Below are 23,200 nucleotides of genomic sequence, written 5' to 3' on the forward strand. Positions count from 1 at the left end.
GGACTGCTTTGCATCTGATAGCTGCTCTGCCATACCCATGCCTGGTTTTTATTTTTATACCCATTTTCTTGGCACTCAAATACATTACCTAACAGACATGTTCAAAGAGAGATAATTGGAAAAGTGATACATTAACTTTTAACAAATCACTTGATTAACATTCTATATTCTTGTATTGTGATTACAGACAGCATACAAGATAAATTATTTTGTCACAGGTGGCTTAATTTTCTCATTACCTTGTGAGAAATTTTGAGCTTACAAACAATCAAGGAAAATTACTTATTGCTTTTAATAAAATCGAATAATTAATCAGCAGTTCTTAAAAGGCAATTCAACAATCATATCATTGAGGTTGAGGGGTGCTGGGAACATAATTCAAATTTAGACTGATCATTTTTTAGGGTTTTTACTAGGGAGTTCCCGAGTTTCTGGTTTGTGTAATCGAGTCACCGAGGCATACTGAAGCTTGATGTATTTGTACTTATTGTATGGGCCTCTATGATTTGTGTGCTGGCTTCATGAGAATAAATTTCTGTGAGTGGGGAAGTTTTGGGCTTGGCTTGTAAGTGCGGTTTCACTGGGTATTATGTACCTAAGTAAAAGTTAACCCATGATCGTCTTTTTGGGATTGGGTTTAAGGGTCTGATCTTTTGGTGATGTTTTGGGGAATTAGGGTACAGGTGTTTTGCTCTTGCATTATTTCTTTTGAGACTAGGGGGAATAATGATCATGTCAATTCATAGGTAAGGGGCTTGATGAAAGAGGACATGTAAAAGGAGGACTGGGTGGGCAGTCACATCTCGCCAATGACCACTCTGTGGTCTCCTCAGCTACCACGTGTGACTGTCAAGGCATCATGGTCTGATGGCTCCCAGCATATATACATATATGTCTTATGTAGATGTATGTGTATATTTTGAGTTTGTAGATCTTGGATACCAAATCCCTGAGAAGTCTGAGACAAAGGGTCTTTTTCTCCATTTGATCATTTCCTTAGATGGATTAATTTTGTTATTCAGAAGCTTTTCAATTGATATAATTGAAATTTTTTTATTATCTTTTGTAATCACCTCTTTCCCTTGTTTGCTTAAGAATACTTCTTCTATCCTTTTCTATGAAAGGTATATGGTTAGTTTTTCTTCTGATTTAATATTATTTTTGTAAAAACCCTTACCTTCTGTCTTAGAATCAATACTGGGTATTGGTTCTAAGGCAGAAGTGTGGTAAGGGCTAGGCAATCGGGGTTAAGTGACCCTGGTTAAGTGACTTGTTCAGGGTCACACAGCTAGGGAGTGTTGTTAAGATTAAAATTTCTTTGCTAAAAGTATTATATATTTTAGAGGTTTATTAAAGATTAAGAAATAAGGAAAATACAAAATAAGAAAGCACGTGCAACTTACACTTTGCCGGCTAGGTAGAGAGTCGCCTGTCCCTAGAAGTGGAAGCCGAGAGAGCGAGTAGGTGGAGAGCACCTTTAAATAATAATTTGTGATCTTGCACTCAGGTGAGGACTCGGAGATTAGAGGGAATTTTGGGAGCTACCAAGGACTCCTGGGAATTGAAGTCTGGGGTTCAAATCTCCATTTTTACATTTCCTCATTTGATCCTGTTGGGAAAAGATTTTCCCCAAAAGGATCATGAAAACATAATCAACTTAAAGATTACAATAATTTGAGAACAAGAGGGAAAAAAGCCCCAAACCAATAATTGCTAGACACATTGACAAAAAGCCAGTTAGGGGGTAGTCCCCTTTGGCATGAAAGTATACATACAAATAAATGTTCGATCAACTACACCCAAAGTTCATTCTCGATGTTCTTGTGCAGCTTGTGGTCTGGAGGCATCTTCATGGTGTCTCTTCCAAGCAGTTCAGTTTCTGGATTCGAAGAGCTTGCATGTTTCTTAACCTAAAATACTCTCAAAAGGAATTTAAACTTTGCAATTTAAAATAATAATATTTTTACATTTCCCTGTGAAGAGGGTGATTGAAAAATACAGGATGACTTAGGGATGCATGGCTGAGTTGTGAGGTATATGAATCAATTTGTGAGAGAAATTAAAAAGACATCAGAAAAATCCAAATAAAAAAGAATTTCTGGATGAAAATATAGACTATTAAAGTCTTATGTGTAGAAATTCCAAGTAAGGGAAAAATAAATCTATAACAGGTCCTTGAATCGGGGCCCAATTAAAATGATCTAAGCAATGATGCATTAACCCAATCAGTAGCCGGGACTACAGAAAGTTTGCCACACTATGGAAGACAGAAAAGGGACTAGATTATAGAAGCCAAGTAGGAGCCAAGTTAGGCATACTCATCTGTAAGTATTTTCAGAGTGAGTGTGGATACAAGGAAGGCCTACATCTTAATGTATGTTAATCGTTGCAACCGTGAGTCTTCACACTAATATATCCTGTGTGCTCATTTGTGGCACTAATCAGGTTTAGCTTTGTGCTTCATTGACCCTGTGAAATGACGCTTTTGTATATCTTGTCCTGGAATCAGACAGAATCATTAAGCAGAGTCCCATAATTTTTTTTAAACAATTAGTGGCATCATTTTTATAGTCTCAAGCTTTTTTTTTGCATTGACATTATAGCACATGTATTTTAAGCTTATATTACAGCTAAATCAGAAAGTTAAAGAAAATCTTAATACTGGTGATGTGCTTCAAATATAGAAAGGAGAGAAAAAATAAAAGACTGAAATAGTATATTGCACAAGCAAGAAAAATATAATAATAAAAGAGTTTTAAAATTTAAAAATGTAGCTTATAATCATTGACACTTATAATCATTGACACATTGTGTCAGCTAAGAAAAACCTTGGTAAACATATTTGTAAACAAAGTGAAACTTATTTTGGGTCTAGAACATCATCAAGAAATCTAGATATCATTCTGGTGGAAGTAAAATAAGCTGAAGAGTATAAATGAGAGATGCTGTCTTTCTTTTTTTTCTTTGGGAGGCTTCTAGGGTACATGCCCTGGGATTAACTTCCCAACTTCCATTCACATTCTTATAAATGCGGGAGTTGGGGTTTATAATTGTATTTCACTTCAGCTACTAAAATGAGCCTTACCTCATGGTAGGGGCGGGCAAAATGACCAGAGATTGTTAAGAAAAATTCTAAAAATCGTGTCTAAAGAAGCCTTAAAATCAATTTGAAATATTTAGCTCATTAAATTTTCTAAAGGTTGGTATAGCAATTTTCTGATGGAGTCCATCTATCCTCTATGTGGCAATTTACAAAGTCAAAAATAGGAAAGCTATTTTTTATATTGGCTTACTCAATAATGTTTGTTCAGTTTGGTTATATTGGAAAAGCAACAGCATTTAAGAGTAGTTAAAAAACCCAGTACATTAAAATGATTCAGTATAACAGAATGTTATTGAATGCTGTAATATACGAACTTAAAATCACAAAGTTAAACCTTAAACAAAACAATCAGCAAATGCAATAGAATACAGAGATTTTTAATAAAACATTAGAGTCTGAAATGCCTTAAAAATATAACCTCCAGTCTTTTTAAAGTTCTTTGGCTTTTTTATCCATTTAGTAGATGCCTATTGTCAGAAGGCAGAAGATTGGTAATTGGTAGGCAATGGGGGTTAAATGATCTGCCCAGGGCTACACCGCCAGGAAGTGTCTGAGGCCAGATTTCAACCAAGGACCTCCCATCTCTAGGTCTCAATTCACTGAGCAGCTGATCTGTGCCCCCATAGTAAGGGTGGATTTTAGGAATCTCAAATTTGGCTTAAAGAGTTGCAGGGAGCTAAATTTTCCCCCTGGCATGCAGGTGAAGTAAATAAAATAATCAATACAGTCAAAAGATATCCTTTCAAAGTAGCCATGCTTTAAGTTCCTATTTGGAAAAGTCTCTTCCTTCTTTCCTTCTTTTTCCTTCCCTGTCATCCCCTGCCTTCAGTCCACGTGGAGGCTAATTGTAGCCTAAGGAAAAAATACCCCTGTTTTTTACCAGCTGGTAGAAGTGAGTCCTGGGCCTGGGACGATGAAACAGAATTGTTGGGCTGGGTGGTTCATCTCGGTCCGGATTGCAGGCAGCAGCCAGTCGGGCTGGGGCTGAGACCAGGTGAGTGTCAATAGCCAGGAGCAGGAGCCAGAGCAGGAGCAATTTGAATCAAACAGGTCCAGATCAAGAGGCTTTTCTGAAAATTCTTGGAGGAACTTGGCTTAAAAAAATTGCTATCTAGGCTATCTTTTTTTTTTTTTTAATTGAGAGTTTTTTGTCCCATCTGGGTTGCCATATTGTTAAGATTAAAATTTGTTTCTCTGCTGAAAGTATTATATATTTTAGAGGTTTATTAAAGATTAAGAAATAAAGAAAATACAAAATAAGAAAGCATGTTCAACCTACATTTTTCTAGCTAAGTAGACAGCCACCTGTCCCTAGAAGCAGAAGCTGAGAGAGCGAGTAGGCAGAGAGCCCCTTTAAATAATAATTTGTGATCTCGCACTCAGGTGAGGACTCGGAGATTAGAGGGAATTTTGGGAGCTACCAAGGACTCTTGGGAATTAAGTCTGGGGTTCAAATCTCCATTTTTACAGTGTCTGAGGTTAGATTTGAACTCAGAACCTCCAGTCACTGGGCCTGACTCAGTCCACTGAGCCACCCAGCTGCACCCCCCTTCTGATTTTTAAAAAATGATCTTTATTCAGTTTATGAATGCCTTTTGAATTTATTGTGTATTATAATGTATATTTTGAATATATTGTAGGGTGTTTGTCTAAGCCTGATTTATATTAGATTAATTTCCAGATTTTCTAACAGTTCTTATCAAATAAGTTTTCTGAGGGTTATTTTATTTGAAAATTGTATGGATGAATTATATGAAGGAATTTGTTAGTGATATTAAATAATTTGGAAGACCAAAAATAAAATTTAGAATGGAAAGTTTGGAAAATAGAAATATCTGTACCTCTGTTTACCAGGTAGAGTAAGTGGCAGGTATTCCTGGTTTGTAGATGTAGTTGTAGATACTGTACGAATCTGGGCTGCTAATGCTGAACTGCCTTTGTGCCATCCCTGAGATACTGTCACAGCAGAGTGTGGGGGGTGGCTCAGGAGTGACTCCAGTGAGTGGCAGAGTCCAGCAGGAAGAGTTGTGGGATAGACACTGGCTCAGGAAGGAGCTGGAGGGATGACTGGAGCTCAGGGCATTCTTGCTTTCCTAAGGTTACCACATTTTTTTTTTAAGATCCCAGAATTGTTTTTGATACATTCTCCCTCCCTGCCCAACCCTGCTATACCCAGTAAGGTTAGTTTGGTTCCCCCCCCCCCCCCTCCAGTTTGTTCCTTTTCACCCAGGAAACTATTAGGTGGGGAAAGGGACTAGGGGCGTTAAAGAGGGAGGGGTTGCAGTAGCCACTTGGGGGGGGGAGAAAAGAGAAACAGAGAGACTTGTGGGCCCCAGGAGGAAGAAGGGCCTCCTCAAACTTCTTGGCATGGAAAGATCCATTCTGTTCTTACTAAAAACTTGGATTTGTCCTACCTAAATCCTTTCTTATTTGATAAAAGTATTAAGGCGAAGCTAGGGATGGAAAATGCCCCCCCCCCCCCCCCCCAGCAAACTGGGGACAAAATTGTAGATTCTGGATTATTCAAGGTTGGTGGTGGGGGAAGGGACTGCTTCCTTTTAGGTAGACAAGAAGCATTCTAGGGATGTGAATTGACCCTGCTTCATTAATCTTAAATCTTAGCTGATTTCTAAAAGAAAATAATTGGTAAAAAATGCCAGAGCAGGTCTAGGTGTTTGGGAAATTGTATGCTTCTTTCCCATTAATATTGTGGAGTGGGAAAAAAACCACAACTATTAAATAGTGAAAATCACTCTTTAATCAAGGGATTAAAGATCTTCGTGCCACTCACCGCTCTGGGCTCTGGACACTGACCCCTGGATCGCCACTGCCCTAGATGGACTCCCCGGAACAAAAGAATTTGGGGAACCTGTTATACCATTTGGGGGGAATCCAGGAGTAGGGAAAGATTGACATCAGTATAGCTACGAAGAAAATGGGAGTGTTGTAACTACACTGACTGGATACAATCAAGCTTGGGAAAGGGTCTGATACAATAAGGGAGACTACCTAAAACACAAAGGGTCCTTAGCATCTGCTTAGCCCCACCCAACTAGGATTGTCATCCACCTGAGCGTCCCTCACTCAGTCTGAACCTGCCAGCCTGGCATTCCTTTCTGGCTGCATTCCCAGGGGAACAAGTTCAAACTTTGGGGTCTCTAACCTACAAGCTAGTCCTGAAACCTGGGGTTCACCAGGTCCCACTAGGCCACAAGTTTGGGGTTCCTACATTCCGTGTTGACATTATGGTGTGACATAGGCAAAGTGTGGATAAGACTGGTTTTTAAACTGCACAGATCGCTTTTTGCTGCCAATCTCAAATGTTCTTTTAGTTTTATATAGTAAACTTAATCTGCAAGTATTTTTTGAGCTCCTACTTTGTAGGGGATCCTGAGAATGTGCTTGGGGGGGCGGGGTGTGTGTGGAGATATGAGTCACCTGGTGAGCCACACACAGCCACGGTCCTTCGTCACACTGAGAGATGGCTTTTAAGACTGGCCTGCTTTTTAGACTTAACTTTTTTTCTTTCTGTTTTTTAGATGATATACCGATGGGAGCTGCTGGCAGACGGGCTTCAAGCGAGTTCTTAATGTGTGGAGGAGGGTATGTTTCAACAGATTGTTACCAGAATTATCCTGAATATTTTCACATTTGTGGCCCAGGCTCTAGTTTTTAGGGAACAGTCATATTGCCAAGGTGTTGGGGCTTTCTGCTTTTTAATTTTAAACTGGTGTCAACTAGAAAAAACAGAACTATTAAATAGTCAAAATCACTCTTTCATCAAGGGAAAAGGGGTTAGTGCTACTAGGTTATGACAACAGAGCTGCTCCCGGAGACTGCACAGAGTCTGGAGGCCCTGGTCACTGGCCCCTGGGAGTGCCACCAACTCAGGGTGGACTCTAGGAACAAAAGAATTTGGGGAACCTCTATACCACTAGATGACCTGGGGGCTTAGGATGAGAGGGGCAGTTGGCGGACTTTACAATGGTAAGAAAGGAAAATGAGATCCAGACAGGAATAACTGTGAGGGGCAGATGCTTCAAAATGGGCACAAAAGGGAAAGACTCAGCCCAGGGCTGGGCTGCCTTGGTAATGGGTCTTAGCCTAGGGGGAGAAACCATTGGGACAAAAGGGGTTAGCTGCTCCCACCCAAACTACAGGGATGTCTATTGTCTGGGGAAGTGGGACCTTCCCTCAGGGGGAAACCTCTCTTGTGACAAGGTCCAAGCCTGAGATTTGTACCTTTAAACTAAGTAAACTGGGGATTTCTATATTTCCATGTTGACACTGGAAATTAACATTCATATCAGAACCGCAATGTGAATATTTATATTGAATGAACAACATGGATTTTTTCTGCCAGTTATTTTTCTTACCTTTTTATTATAGTGTATATGCCTCTTAAAAAACAATCCTTTAACTGTTTCTGGCGCTCAGGAACATAAAATCCTTCTTCAAACTACTCAATATAGTCCTTCTAGCTTAGCCACCAGGTAGATGTGTACAGGGTTACTGGCCTTCAGAAAATCTAGTGTTTAAGTATTTGTTCATTATATCAAGTTAGAATTCAATATTAAGATAGTTTAAAAAAACCAGAGTAATATGCCTAGTTATAATAAAAAGAATAGCTGGAATTCATATAGTATTTTAAGATTTGCAAAGCACTTTACATGTGTTGACGGAGGAATAAACAGCACTATTAAAAGTCAAAATCAATCAAGGGAACCAGGGGGTTCAATGCAATAGTAGGCCTCGACCCACGCACTACTGCACAGAGTCCGAGGATTGAACTCTGGACACTGACCCCTGGGAATGCCAAACTTCAGGGAATGACAGTTTCAAGGAACAAAAGAACCTATAGTCATTTGGGGAGATTCAGGGGCAGGGAAAGATGATTGACATCACTATAGCTACAAAGAAAATGGGAGTGTTAACTACACTGAAGCTTGGGAAAGGAATCCTAGCTAGAGGCTAGGGTGTGTGTGGGGGGGCTGCTTACAATGGATACTAAAGGATGGTTCCTGCCCAGGTGGGGTTCTTCTTGGGAAAGGGTCTGATACAATGGGGGAGACTACCTAAAACAGAGAGGGTCTTTAGCATCTACTTAGTCCCAACTAACTGGGATTGTTATTCACCTGAGGATCCTCCACCCAGTCTGAAACTGCTAGCCTGAGGTTCCCTTCTGGGTGGATTTCCACAGGAACTGGGAACAAGTACAAACTTTGGGATCTCCAATCTATTAGCTAATCCTGAAACCTGGGGTTCACCAGATCCCACTAGGCCACAAGTTTGGGGACTTCTAGATTCCACGTTGACACATGTCATCTCATTTGATCATCCCAACAACCCTGGCTGGGAAAGTAGGTGCTATCATACTCACTTTACAAATGAGGAAACTTGATTCAGACAGAGGTTGACTTGCTCAGAATCACAAAACTAGGAAGTGTCTGAGGCAGAATTCAAATTCAGATCTTTATGATTTCAAGTCCATTGCTTTGACTGCTGAATCACCTAGAGTTTATGTATAAAATAATTTCAAACTTCTCACTTATTACCATTTTCATTTTATGGTAGAATTTTAAACATTTGATTTTGACTTAAATGAGGCTTTGTTGAAATTTCTTAGTGTAAAAATAATTATTGTTTATTTTTATTTTCTTCTCAGTCTTATTAGTAACATAACCCCCTCTCCCCCAATCCTTCCCTTCCCTCTTAGAATCAATACTGTTAATTGGTTCTAAGGCACAAGAATAATAAGGGCAAGGCCATGGGGATTAAGTGACTTGCCCAGGGTCTCACAGCTGGGAAATGTCTGAGGTCAGATTTGGATCTAGGACTTCCTGTCTTTGGGCTTGGCTTTCTATCCACAGACCTACCCAGCTGCCCCCTTATTAGTAATTTAAAAAAAAACCCAAAACTTTTTGGTATAAAGTCTTTTTCATGAAGTTATACTTCATTAAATAATAGGTTACAGATTTGAATGGTCACATTTTATTGGGAACTGGGCAAGATTTCACAAATTCTTAGTCTAGAGGAGGTACATTAAAGTTCTTTCAAGGAATATCTGCTATGGCCTAGATTTAGTTACAAGGTCATAAAGCTGAGGAGGGATTCTTTGATTCTGGCTCTGATTTTCTATCTGAGGCCCAGACATGTGAGCTGATTTGCTATGATTACAGAGGAATACCCCAATAATCTGGTCATGACATGGTTGTGTTGCAGTTAAAATCCAGGTAAATCAAGGCACAAGCTCTGAGCACAGTTTATTAGCAAAGTGCAAGTTTGCTAGTAAATAGGGTCTTAACCTCACTCAGCAAGCTAGGAACCCTGATTGAGGGCGCAGGAGCCTTTTTATAGACAAGAGGGAGCATCCAAAAATAGAAGGCAGCATCAGAAGTGAAGAAGACAGTACAACTGGTTACCAAGCCAGCACCTTCATAGGCATGGGGAACAATATGATTGACTAAGAATCAGGAATGTGGCATGGCAATAACACTTCCTTGCTAGAAATTTTTGATTCTTTTAGTCTACCTTCAAGAATAACTAATGACATAGATAACAGGTTTTCTTCTAATTTGACAAGGACAGCTAGTGGTATAGAGATAACAGGTTTTTTAAAAATAAAATTATTTACAGGGAAAATGAACTTGTAAACCTAACTCAGAAGACTGAACTTCTTAAAATACACACTTCTGAATTTAATTTAAAGACACAAATTAGTAGTCGGGTTTACAAAATCTTGGCAGTGATGGAGAATAGGATCAATTACAAAATAGTATCAAATTTTATTTTCTCTGTAGGAAGAAATTTCACATCATAATTGTACTTTTATTTTTTAATCCCTTTTGCCTTACTACTGTCAACATGGAAATAGAGAAATCTCCAGTTTACTTAGTTTAAAGGTACAAATCTCAGGTTTTGACCTAGTCCCTGGAGAGGTTTCCCCTGAGGGAAGGTCCCACTTTACCAGACATTAGACATCCACTTCAGGTGGGAGGCAGATCCCATCAAAGCCAAGTAGCTCTTTTGTCTCCAGAAGCCTTTCCCAGTATATCACACTCTCCTTACTGAGGATAGAACTCTTGTGACCACCTGGGGTTTCTACCTTTAAACTAAGTAAACTGGGGATTTCTATATTTTCATGTTGACACTGTTATGGGGTCGATGTGTACCCCTTGGGTTCGGGAAGGATACCTTTTGCAAGAATGCAAGACTCTAAAACTTAGTTTAAAAACAAAAAAGAGATTTATTAATTTAGAAAGTAATGTTGAGAATGGCCAGCATAGCAAGGTAGAACAGCAAGATGGGGAGTAGTTCCTTGGGGGAGGACAGCATGAAAGGAAAGGCTGTTCCCTTGAACGACATCAGTTCTGGGGTTTTTATACTTTTTACAACAGATTCTGTTCCCTGGTGGGGACCTGACTTAGAGTGGTAAGCCCTCAGACTTTTGGTGGGGTGAGGTGGTCATCTGACTGGGGTCTGCCTGGAGGCATAAAGATTCATCTCTTTGTCCATCTTAAGTCCAGAGGAAGTTCAAAGGTCAGGAGGGGGGGGGGGTGTCATTGGGTGTTTCCAGGTACAGAGTAGTGGGGATGGAAGGGAGTGATGGAGTTTCCCTGATAATAGTCCTCCTGCGTTTCTGGGGTACAGTGCCCATGTCAACTCCAATACTAGGGATGAATACTAAGGTAGAAGAGTTGTAAGAGCTAGGCAGTTGGGGTAAAATGACTTGCTCTGGGTCACACAGGTATATAGTTGTACTTTCTAAGCTTTTCAGAGCTGTAACAGTCCTCTATATAAACATAACGTTTATCTAGTACTTTTCCCATGAAGTAACCTTCCACAAATAGATTGTACCATGATAGTGGAATCAACCTTCGGTTCGGCAGTGTGGAAATGGGAATTGTTGACTTGCAGTAAGAAGTGTGATTCATTGTGTTAGAAAAAGATACCCAAACACTGGAGTGACTCATAACCACTAAGTCCTTGCTAATGTTAGTTCTTCTCAGAATGTTTGTAATGACATGCCAGAATGCTGCTTGGATGTCTTTACTCCTGTTGTGAATATGTATATATATTCTTTATGGGAAGAATGGAGGTCTATTGACATTCCTTCTAAGTCTTTCCTAGATTGTATGAAGGTAGTTGAAGCATTGTTCTGGGAGTTCTGTTAAAGATTGCCCAGGGGGAAGCTGAGGCTTGAGGTTGTGGGGAGAGAGAAAAGTGGGGCACCGAGGCTCATGGCAGTGAAGTGACTTGTGCAGGATCATGTGTCTGAGGTTCAGTTTGAATCCAGTTTTTCCCAACTCCCAATTGCAGCACTCCCCTCTTTCTCTATCATGGTGCCTCTAAACCCCTGTGTGTCTGGCCATATGTAGAGTTGGAGGACATTCTCTGCTTTTGGTTTCTTCTTTGGAACTTCCGAGTTGAACACTGAGGAAGAGAATGTGTGAACCTTGTAGTCAGGAAAGGGGTTCCACAAAATGATGACAAAATCAATTAAGTGATTAGTAGTTTAGGCTTCTCCATGGACTTAGGACTCTCTGCTTGGGCAGAATCCTTAGCATTTGAGGAACTCCTGGATGGTGGATCCTGGAAATGCAATCACTTTCCTCTCTTCTGATCCCACATAATGTGTCTATCATTACAACTCAGTATTTCAATGAAGGTCAAGAATGTGTCAACATGGAAATCTAGAGATTCCCAGTTTATTTAGTTGGGAGGTAGAAACCCCAAGCTTTGACCTTGTCACAGGAGAGGTTTCCCCCTGAGGGAAGGTCCCACTTCACCAGACAATAGACATTCAGCTTTGGCACAATAAGGAGGGTGTGATGTGATATACTGGGAAAGGCTTCTGGAGACAAAAGAGCTACTTGGCAGATGGGATCTGCCTCCCACCTGAAGTGGATGTCTAATGTCTGGTGAAGTGGGACCTTCCCTCAGTGGGAAACCTCTTCAGGGACGGGGTAAAAACCTGGGGTTTCTACCTCCCAAATAAATAAGCTGGGAATCTCTATATTCCATGCTGACAAATGAAATTTGAGGTTGGGCTTGGAAGGCAAAGTTATGATTAGAGTTAGAAAGTTGTCAAAGGAGGAGGCTTCCTTAGCCTCTCATGACCTCCCCTTTAGGTCCTCTACCTTCCTGAAGGCACTAAAGGAACAGATGGGCCTGGAAGGATTGCTCTTGTTGAGGCTTATGCATCTTGCAGAGATGCTGGAGATAAGGGCCCTGCAATCCTGTGGAGAGGAAGGCCATTGTTTATTTTGCAGGCTATATGCCCTGCACATTATAGTGTGCCTTTTTTTAACTTGTTAGCATCAGCTATCAACAGTTGTCAGGGCAGTGTCATCATTGGACTATGTCAGTTTTTAAATTTTGTAACAAAATCGTAACTTTAAACATTTTGTATTTTTTCCATCCAAGAAGACATCATGTCACACTGAAGAGAACCTGGAATCATCAAGCCTGGGTTCATATCCCACCTCTTGCCAATCTAGTACCTATGACCTTGGACAAGTCACTTAACTCCATCTACCTTCCTTTCCTCATCTTCAAAATGAGGTTGTTAGACTACATGTCCTGGGATTCTTCCCAGCTTCAGAGCTTAGATCCCATGATTTTACCCTTTTCATTAGACTCATGGGGGAAAAAGAAGTCATTGGTGTAGTCTTTGTTCTTGTTGGTATGTGCCCTGTTATTTTTGGGGAGGGAATAAGACACTTGATGTGTCTGTGGCATCACTGGTGAGGGCCCTTCTGGCGCTGCTGGTGGAAATCATATCCCTCTACATGTCTTAGTATTTGGTCATGACAAAAAAGTCATCACTTTGTGGGCAGACCTCAAACAACAAGCCTCCAAACTTAGCCAGGCTGATCTTCTGATGTTAGACAGAGTCCCCACCGGCAATCACTGGCCTGTTACCTTCTAGAGAACCCTGGGGCACAGGGACAGGGACCCAGGATGAAAGCAGAGGGCCCATCCCTTATTTCTTAACTTGGAAATTAAGTGCATTCTGTTTTCCATTCTAAAGGAAAGTTCAGATACACATATGCCAACTGTATGAACAATTATACTTAAAAGATTGAGAATGTTTCTTTGAAGTGTATGGTTGATTTGTTTTTTAATGTTTGGAAAGAGTTTTAAAATATTCTAATAGATAAATGTTATCTCATTGTCATGCTTGGATATGTGGTCCTGTTATGGTATGATGAAGAGGGGGAATTCATGAAGCTTTATTAGGAAAGGAAAAAGAAAAAGCTTAGCAAGCCTGTTCACACATGGTATTGTTCTGAGCCTTGGTGAATTTTCAAGACTTGCTTTGGGATTAGGAATTGAACTAGAAATGTGAAATTATCGTAAGTATATTATTATATGTATTTCTTAGTGATCTCTTGGACAGCCTTTCCTACATTTATTCATTGGGGAAGGAGTTAAAATTCTTGGGCCTAATTATATGAGTCACATGGATTTTGTAAAGAAAGGAATCCCACAACATGTTTTGATCTTGAGAAATTCTGAAATCCTTGGAACATCTTACATTTTAACAGCTTTTGTAAACATTCCACTCCTCTTTGCTTTTGAACTTTCTGTTCTTTTATGTAGTCCATTTTCCTAGAACTATTTTGCTCTCATGTTTTGAGGTCTGCAAGTGGGAGACATGGAGTACAGCAGACTTTCTCCATTACAGTGTGTTTTGTTTTTTGGTCATTTTGTGTCACAATTCTGGTCTTTAGTGAAGGTTGGAAGAACTCCTTTTGCTACTTTTAAAAACCACAGGAACACACAACACTTAGGTTTTAAAGCTATTGTGTTTAACTTGAGCCTGGGAAACCTTGCTATCATCCCACATGCATACGTGAAATGTTCAATCTTTTGCCCTCTGATTTTCTCTAAATGCCACTGATAGTTTGTGAGAGAGGCAAAAGCTCTCTCTGATCAGCTTTTTTTCCAAAATCATGGTTGCAGACCCTGTCAGCCTTCTCCATCACCACACAGTGAGACAGCACCTATTCCAGTACCCACTCAGTTAAGGAATTATCAGCGGATTGAGCAAAACCTTACATCGGCCAGCCCTGGGACAAACCCCCATGGTTCTCCAAGGTGAGCAGTTTGTTTTGTCTGTGGATGTTTATACCTTTGGTTTGATTATTCTCTTTCCAGACAGCATCTCTTGTTTAGTCTCTATGAATGATGTGTTAGAAAATGAAGTCTGGCTTTATGTAAAGTCTAGTTAAAGTCCCCTTCTGTAGCAGTGTTTCCACAGGCTTCAACACTGTTATGTACTTGACCACTTAATGTCTGTCAGTGATTCTGTCAGTGAAGGATCAGGTAACTGCTTAGAAACTTTTGTTTTTAACCTAATTTAATTGGTGATTACCATGTGGATGTTGGGTTGTTTTTGCATTCATCTTGATCCCATGATACTGGCAGAGGAGACTGCCAGGGAGGCACCTCTGAGCCTGAGCATTCTGAAGCATTCTGTGGCTCCAGAGCAGGAGTTGTTAGCCTAGAAAAGAAGTTAATTGCCAATTCCAGTAACCTTTCCTTAATCCTCATCTTTCTTGACCTCTTTGATCACCTTCTTCTCCTTGGTACCTTCTTCCCCCTAGTTTTTTAGGATACCACCACTCTCCCCTGGTTTTCCTTTCCCTTATTTGGCTGCCCTTCTCTGTCTTGGTGGGTCCTTATCCAGGCATGCCCCAAAGCAATTGTCCTGGGCCCTCTTCTCTAGACTGTTTCACTTGGCGATCTCTTCAGCTCCCTCAGATCCGATTATCTCTCTGCTAATGATTCTCAAGAAAGTGCTTATCCAGCCCTAGTCTCTTTGCTGACCACTAGTCATCTTCAACTACCCATTAGCTATTTCAAACTGAATGTCCTGTAGGCTTACTATTTTACCATGTCCAATATTGAACTCATTTCTTTCCCTGCAACCTAAAACCTTCCTGTTATCCAAACTTCTCTATTACTGTTGAGGACACCAGTCTCCTCTCATTCCTCTAGACTTTGAACCTACAAGCCATCATCCTGAACTCTTCAATATCTATTACCCCCTATATCCAAGCTGTCGCTAATACCTATTGATTTCATCTTTGCAGCATCCCTTGCATCCCCCCTTCTCTACCCTGATGCAGGCCCTCATCTCATTCGTGATTATCATAATAGCTGCTGGTAGGTCTGTCCACCTGTAGTATTTCCCCACTCTGGTCCATCCTCCATTCAGCTACTAAAGTAATTTTCCTAAGGTGCAAGGTGTGACCATGTCACTGTTGTACTTGGGAAACTCCAGTGGCTACCTTCCCAATACCAGCGTCCAATAGAAAATCTCTGGTGTTCCAAGACCTTCATAACCAAGGCTCCCCACCCTGCCTTCCAGGCTTGTTATATCCCCACCTCACCCCCTAATTACTCTGCAATTCAACAACACAGCTCCTGGATGCTTTTGAGCAAGACACTCTCAGAATTTTTCCTAACTGTTCCCCATTCTTGGAATGTTCTCCTTCCTCTGTCTTCTGATTTTCTTCCAAGTTTTAGCTAACATTTCACTTTCTGCAGGAAGCCTTTCCCGATCCCTTTTAATTCTAGTGCCTTACCTCTGTTGATTACATATGCTTGTTTGTACATAGTTTTTTATATATTATCTCCTGTTAGATTGTGAGCTCCTTTAGGGCTTGGGGCTGTGTTTTGCCTTTCTCTATTTAGCACAGTGTCTGGCACATAGAAAGTGCTTACTAAACATGCTTATTGATTGAAGTTTTAAAAAGCACAATGGATCATAAGGATTTTTCTTGAAATTCTACCTTTAAAAAAAACCAACCCAAACTTTTCAGATCTGCAGTGGTACGGAGGTCTAACACCAGTCCTTTGGGCTTTCTGAAGATGGGTTCCTGCTCTCCAGTCCCTGCAGACACAGTCCAGCCTGCTGGACGTAGGCTGTCCACAGGATCATCAAGACCATACTCTCCTTCACCATTAGGTAAGGAAGGCATCAGGGATGAGTTATGGGCATGTTCATTTAATAATAGATAAAATAATTTATAACTATGCATAGTTAGGAATTTGTTTGATATTTTGTTTGAGGTACTTAAAAAAACCTTAATTTACGGTGTTGTTTTGAGTGTTTGATATATTTTACCTTTTATGGTGATAATGTGAAGAACAATTATGCTTTCAATTCTTTGTCCTTTTCTTCAAGTTGGTACTATCCCTGAACAGCTTGGCCATTGCTGTTGTGGGCAGCCGCAGGGTCATGATTCTAGGAGCAGAAATTCTTCAGGTAGGTTATTTTAACTAGAAAATTAAATAGAATTTTACAGGTTGAATCCCCCCCCCCCCCCCCCCCCAGTCACTTCTCATAGTAGAACTCAAATTCTATTCTTGAGTTTTTCCAAATTTTTGCAATCAGCCTGGTTTATTTCATTAACCCACTGTGGGTGTCATCATTGTTTTCAGAAAAGTGAAAACAATGCCAAAAATCATATGTAAACATGATTATTGTCATTCAAACAGTGATAGATGACACAAAAAATAGCCATGGGTCTCCATAGTATTTTTACTACTGTTCAAAATGTGATCTCCCAGCATTGTTAAAGGAATAGCAGTCCCCTCCTATTAGACTTTTCTATTATTCCTATTTTCCTGTCCTAAGTTAATTGGTTATTTCACTTTTTCTGAATCAGTTTGCTAGCTGCTGGTAGAGGTAGTAAGATTTGAGTTGTCCTGTAAAATATTGTCCTTTAAGAACACCAAGCAGAGTGTGCATTATCTAGTTGTTTGTTGAGGATATGAGAATAGTCTAATATCATCTCTCCTGTGTTAATGAAAAGAGAAGTTCTTTTTATAGTTCTTGGACTGAACCTTATGTGTCCAATACTTTTAGTACTATAAGATATGATCTACGTTTGTTCTGCTCTTCTCTCCTTGCAAATTTTTCTTTGTAGGTTCTCCAGTCCCACAGTCACAGTCACCACAGTCTCTATTGATGGGTGCTAGACTTCAGAGTGCTCCTACTCTCACAGATATCTACCAGAACAAACAAAAGCTTCGAAAGCAGCATTCTGACCCTGTGTGCCCATCCCAGGCAGGATTTGGATATAGCTACTCACCACAGCCAAGTCGGCCAGTCAGCCTTGGAACCTCCCCCACCAAGCACATGGGATCATCTCCTAGGAGTTCAGACTGGCTTTTTAAAACTCCTTTACCAACAATCATTGGCTCTCCCACTAAGGTTGGTTTATTTAAACCATATTATAAATAGAGAAACAAAGTAGTACTTAACTCATCTTTTAGCATATTATAAATAGAAAATGAATAGGCATTCTATTAAAATCACCTTTGTCATATTTGTCCAGGCCACAGCTCCTTCCAAGATCCCTAAAACACAAGCATCTTCCAATTTGCTAGCCTTGGTTACTCGCCAGGGACCAACAGATGTGCAAGCTAAAGATGTGAGTGACCCCCGAGAGTTCTCACATTTTCTCTCAGCCCAAGGAAGTGAAAAGCAGATGGCTGAGCAGCATGGCAAGGCTCCATTTGGCAGGTAAAATAGTCCATTTGACCCATTTTTCTTTGTAGCCTTAAGTTTAAAAAACATGTGGGAAGAGCATAAATGTTTTCCCTTAATGGAAGTTATAAGATTTTAATAAAGAGCTTTTACATCATGGGAGTAGGATGTGAAATTTCTTTTAGATATTGGACATTTGTGAAAATTACAGCTGTATTCTGTATACCATAAAGACAAGATTGACTTCCTGGACCAGCTGATTTTGTCTGTTTTGGTTTTTGAAAATCTGTTTCCACCCTATGGTTTTTAGTATTTCTTAACTTTTCACCCTGAAGAAAGTACCATTTTATGACCTACTCATAGCCCCAGAATAAACCCTTTTTGGCATGCAAGATAATTTTTATAAGATTGATCATTGTCTTTTCTATTGCTAACATTACTGTCCTTTTATAGATCTGTAAGTACTGGGAAATTGTCAGATCAACAAGTGAAGACACCTTTAGGTGGGCAGCTATATCAAGGCAGTACAGATAGTCTCAACACCGAACGGCCAATGGATACAGGTAGGAAGGATCAGATCTCTTTTTAAACATACTTGCAGATTTTAATTTCATCATTTCTTCTGCCTATCTACTATCAATCCATTTTGGGGGATTTGTCTATCATTGGAGAAAAAAAGTTAAGCCGAACTCAAACTCATAATAAAAATCACTGTTAAGAGTATAGTAAATCTTTTACACAGTTTTAAAGTAAAAATTATACTTTTTTTAAAGCTCCTACCTTCTGTCAATACTAAGTATTTGTTCTAAGGCAGAAAGAAGAGGAGAGGGGTAAGGGTTAAGTGACTTTCCCAGAATCAAATCCAGATTTAGATCTAGGTCCTCCATACTCCAGGCCTGCTACTCTATTCACTGCCCAGTTAGTGATCCAAAAATTACTTTCTCATCAAATAATAGTACTGCTGAAATTTTTAACTTTTAAAGAATAGCATATTGAAACTTAAAATACCACTTTAAAAAAGACAAAATAGCTCTTTATTCAACCTCTTTCTCAGTTCCTCATCCCCTGCCATCATCCTCATATTTCACTATTTATATTGATCGCTCTTCTAACACCTTGATAAGACAATTCTTTCACTCTAGCCATCTTCTTTTCCAATTCACCCACACAGGCACCTAAGACTCATCTTGTCCTCTTAGGATATTATTTGCCAGATATTACAGTTCCTCTCCTTCTCCATGTCTCATACTTATGTGTTCTTTGCCCTCTTCTTGTCTTTTTGTCTATAATATTATGTGCTTGGCCCAGTGCCTGCTCCATAAATGCATGTTGACTTAGTTCATCCATTGCTTCCTATTCACTAAATCCATCCTGACCATTCTGGCTTCTTCCCTCACTCCTTAGTGCTGCCTGGGGCTGCTGAGCATTGCTGGAGAAAGTCCTAGGCAGGAGTGGAAGAACCTACTGGTAAATGAATAGACTGGAAACAACAAGTCACCCTTAGGAAAAATGAGAGGACCTACATCAGTGAAACAGAAGGGGTGCTCCTCTGGCACTTTTCTCACTGTCCCTCCGAATGGACATGTATAAACCTAGTTTGCTGACTTACCACAACTCTTTTTTTTTTCCCTCGTTTTGATTTCTACCAATGGGGTCCCCATCATTCCTCTGATCAGTCTGATTGTTGTGAAGATGGGATTAATCTCCACCCTACTTATTTTTTTAGATTTTAGTCACCAGGAATGTATACACACCCCCCCACTTAAGGATTAAGGGTGGGGGAAGGTCTATGACCTTGTGTGCTAGTGAGTGACAAATCAGAAACAACTGACTGCCCCATGGGCAGTCTGAAGCCAAGTATAAGTGGCCATTGGTACACATAAAGGTGGACCACAGGCACAGGAAATACCTTTACATTTGGTAGTTACTGCCTGTGAGGGGTCTTTGCCTTTGAACTTGACTTTGGAAGAGCTCAGGTTTGAGACCTCAGACTGCTTCTCCTTGGTGAGTGAAAAGGCTGACTCCTTTTCTTTGGCTTTTCTGGAGGCACTAGCCTCTGGAGAGGCTCCTCATCTTGGAGACTTTGTGGCTGAAAGCCTTGTTAAATTAATTCTCTGGGGTCTCTCCCTCCTCCCCCTTCCCTCTCTCCTTCAACATCTGCCCCATCTTTTTATCTTCATTGCCCGGGCTCAGAAGTGGGTAACTGGTTCTTAGTTATGTCTAGAATCACATATTGGCTCTTCCAACCTTATATACATACAACTTTATGTACCCTTTCATATACACATTGATCCAAACTTGGTCTTTTAGATCCTCACTTTCAGCGTGCCATCTGTCTGCCTCTGGGTCTTTGCATAGGTCATCTCTGTACCTAAAAAACCCTCCATTTCTGTCTTTAAGAGCCCCTGGTTTCTTCCAAAACTCAGATGAAGCGCATTTTCCTGCTCCAAGTCTTTGCTGAATCCCTAGCTTGGGACTTCTCCCCCAAATATGTAAATATATGTAAACTCATCAAGGGCAGCTGCTGTTGAATTTTTTTTTTTTGATCCCCAGCAATGGCTGGTGGGGGCACTTAGAAGGTGCTTAATAGTGATAGATTAGAAAACTTGAACTTGGGAGCTATAGAGCCTAAGTCTGCTTACCCCACTCTGCTACTTAGCATCTTTGTGACCTCTTTGAGCCTCTTCTGCTTAGACTAGATGACTTTTAAGGTCCCTTCTAGGTCTGGATATGTGATCACATTTATAAATCCAGTCTTATTTTTCCTGCTCATTCCTTCAAAGTGGTTTTCTATTGAACATTAAATCAAGTTAATACTCCTTTGCTTGACCTTCCCAACTGGAGTGCCCTCTGTCTTTCCAGTATTATCTGATGCTTTTCTCTCACATCCTCTGTGCTTTGACTAAGTGAGTCTATTCACCAACACATGTCCTCTTTCCTCACATTTCTCTTCCCCTTCGGTTTTGGTTCGTGCTCTTCCTTGCCGAGAACTTGCTTTTTTTCACCATCCTAGTTTACTCAAACCAGTCTCAAAAGGCCAGCTTTTCTAAGAGTAACACCACCTTTCCTTTTGGGACCACACACAGCTCTTTGTACATCCGGGGCTGCTCAGGCATGTGATGAATGTCTAGGCACATGTCTTGTGTAAAGATTAAAATTTAGTGGAGACTGAGGCAGGTAGAAATTAGTTCATCTCTGTAAGGAGTATTATATTTTTATGAGGTTTATTAAAGATTAAGGATTAAAGAAAATACAGGATAAGAAACACGTGCCTAGGCCAGAGAGGCCTAGACAAGATAATCTCACATCATGGAAGAGCTGAGTCTGCTCCAAAAAGTCCAAAAGCCACAAAAGCATTTGCAATCAGGTTAAATCCCTTCTCGATCTAGACCCACCTGAGAATTCAGTGAGATTACAAAGCATTTTGGGGAAGTGGAGCAAGGAATTGTGGGGATTGAAGTCCAGAGTTCAAATCCATTTTTTACACTTCCACAAGGGCAGTCTTTTCTAATTGCTCGGGCTTAGTAACATTAACACAGTAGTAACTTTCTTTTTGGTCAAGCTCTGATGGAATGTGCTTGGTGGGGTTGTGAAAAAAGAAGCCCTGTCCTCCCTCTGATGGGTTGGAATACTGACTGTAACTTCCTAACTATCACTTGGGGAACAATACTTGAATAATACCTTTTCCACAGGGTTGTTGTGAAGAAAGTGCTGGTTTGGGGACCAAAAGTAGGGGGATGGTTCATCTCTGCTACCTCTCCCAGGGTGACATTGGGCAAATCCTTTAAATATCTCTGTGTCTCAGTTTTCTCATGGATTGAGTAGCCTCTAAGACTCTGGTCCCATTATTATTATTGGTCTAATTTATTTGCATAATAGAGTTCCTTTGGCTACACTCATAGCTAACAAGGTTTGTTGTTAGCTCTTTAAGAGAGAGAAAACTTTTTTGAAATGGCCAACATTGTGCTTTTATCCCTGCCCTTAAAAAATGTAAAATATGGAAATTGAGTTGAGTTTCATGGTAGAGTAGAGGACTGAACTTGGAGTTAGGGAAGCTGGATTCAAATCTAGGTCCCATTCCTTATTGGCTGTGCAGTGGAGCCATGAGGCAGTTCTGTTGCCTGTCATATCCAGAATATACACAATACATGCCTTGCATATGTTCACAAGGTTGTAGGAAAGAAGGTACCCTTACTATGTTATAAATTTGTGGCAATTATGGTGACAGTTTTACAAAATGTAAACAGAGATTGATTTCATATTTTGATCTGCTGCGAGAATCTGTGCTCTTCTACTGATTTTGCTTTTTCCATTTAATATTTCGTGTTGTAAACACTTTGAATTGCAGCTCTTCTGCCCCCTTAGATCCCCTAGCTACCTTTCTCCACAGCTGTTAAAGGAATAACTCAATTTTTGTGAAGCTTGACTTTTCTGTCCCTATCCTTGCCATCTCTATTTGTGATACTGTTTTGAAGTTTTCTAGTAATATCTCCAAAATTTTATGTAAATTAAGAATAGGATTTTCTTTTTAATAGTCAACTTTTTAAGATAATATGTCTTAATTCAAAAACGGTGCCATTTCTGTCTTTGTCTTAATAACATAAAATCATGCTTTTAGTCTTTTAACTCTAGTGTCCTCCAAAATGAGTCAGAGTGCTCAAGTGCACCAAGAATTGCTATGTATGGTGATTGTGTCCATTGGTAAAATTGCCATAATTGAGTGCTAGCTTTGGCATTAGCTTTTACACTAATTGTTTTTGATTCTCTTATAGATAATTCCATGTTTATAGAGTCACCAGAGAACTGATTATGGAGATCACAGATAGCAAAAGGCAATTTGTGCCTCAAATAAAGGATACACTATGCTCTATATAACTGCTCTTCTTGACAGCTCTTGTGAAATTTGACTATAATGTGACTTGGAACCGGGTCAATGTAGATTATTTAAATTTGTACTGACAAAATTCTTTTTGGAAGGGAGAGTGAAAAAAACCCCCTTCATTTTGGGCTTTTCTGCAGCCTAAATTCATACCATAGCTCCTTTTCATTTTGGGAATAATATAGGGAAAGGGGAGAGAATAACCTGGGACTTGTGGGTATCACTATGTGCTTATAATTTCTCTGAGGGCCTTTTTTTGGTGGGGGGGATAAGCAACTAATGAACCTGCTTGAGGCTCAGAGTGATCAGATATTTCCGTTGTCCAGGAGACTGATATTTGAGGCTGAGCTGAACAGTAAGATCCTGGTTGTTTGGGGGAGGACTATTTGTTCTCAAGTAGAGTGTGATTTTAATAATAGAAGTCAATGATGAAAACAGCATATTTTAACTTAATTTAACTTAAAACCATTGTGTAACAAGTACCTTTATTCAATGGCTTATGAGAGCCATCATCAGGATTTAGCAGTCATTTGGTCATGTCCTGATTCTATTCTCTGATCTCTAACTCATGCTTATGCCTCTTTATGGTTACAAAGTCCTTCATGGGCATTGTCTCATCTTATTCTCACCTTCACCTTCTTTGATAGAAGCACACCAGGTGTGTTATTCCACTTTTAGAGCTAAGGAGCCCAAGTGACTAAGCCCATCTGTA

The 23,200-nt window shown here is 40.0% G+C and overlaps 1 protein-coding gene across 2 annotated transcripts in view; it reads left to right on the forward strand.

Annotated features, from left to right (window-relative positions):
* Positions 1–23,200, forward strand: part of ULK2 (unc-51 like autophagy activating kinase 2) — a 91,089-nt gene that overhangs the window by 52,672 nt on the left and 15,217 nt on the right. For both annotated transcript variants that reach the window (XM_001372616.4, XM_016429307.2), the window contains exons 14-20: positions 6,643–6,706; positions 14,072–14,206; positions 15,937–16,082; positions 16,302–16,382; positions 17,047–17,333; positions 17,458–17,645; positions 18,063–18,172. In XM_001372616.4, coding sequence (XP_001372653.1) covers positions 6,643–6,706; positions 14,072–14,206; positions 15,937–16,082; positions 16,302–16,382; positions 17,047–17,333; positions 17,458–17,645; positions 18,063–18,172 — 1,011 coding nt within the window. The remainder of the gene's footprint in view (positions 1–6,642; positions 6,707–14,071; positions 14,207–15,936; positions 16,083–16,301; positions 16,383–17,046; positions 17,334–17,457; positions 17,646–18,062; positions 18,173–23,200) is intronic.

Source organism: Monodelphis domestica, chromosome 2, assembly GCF_027887165.1.
Source record: "Monodelphis domestica isolate mMonDom1 chromosome 2, mMonDom1.pri, whole genome shotgun sequence".
NCBI classification, from domain to species: domain Eukaryota; kingdom Metazoa; phylum Chordata; class Mammalia; order Didelphimorphia; family Didelphidae; genus Monodelphis; species Monodelphis domestica.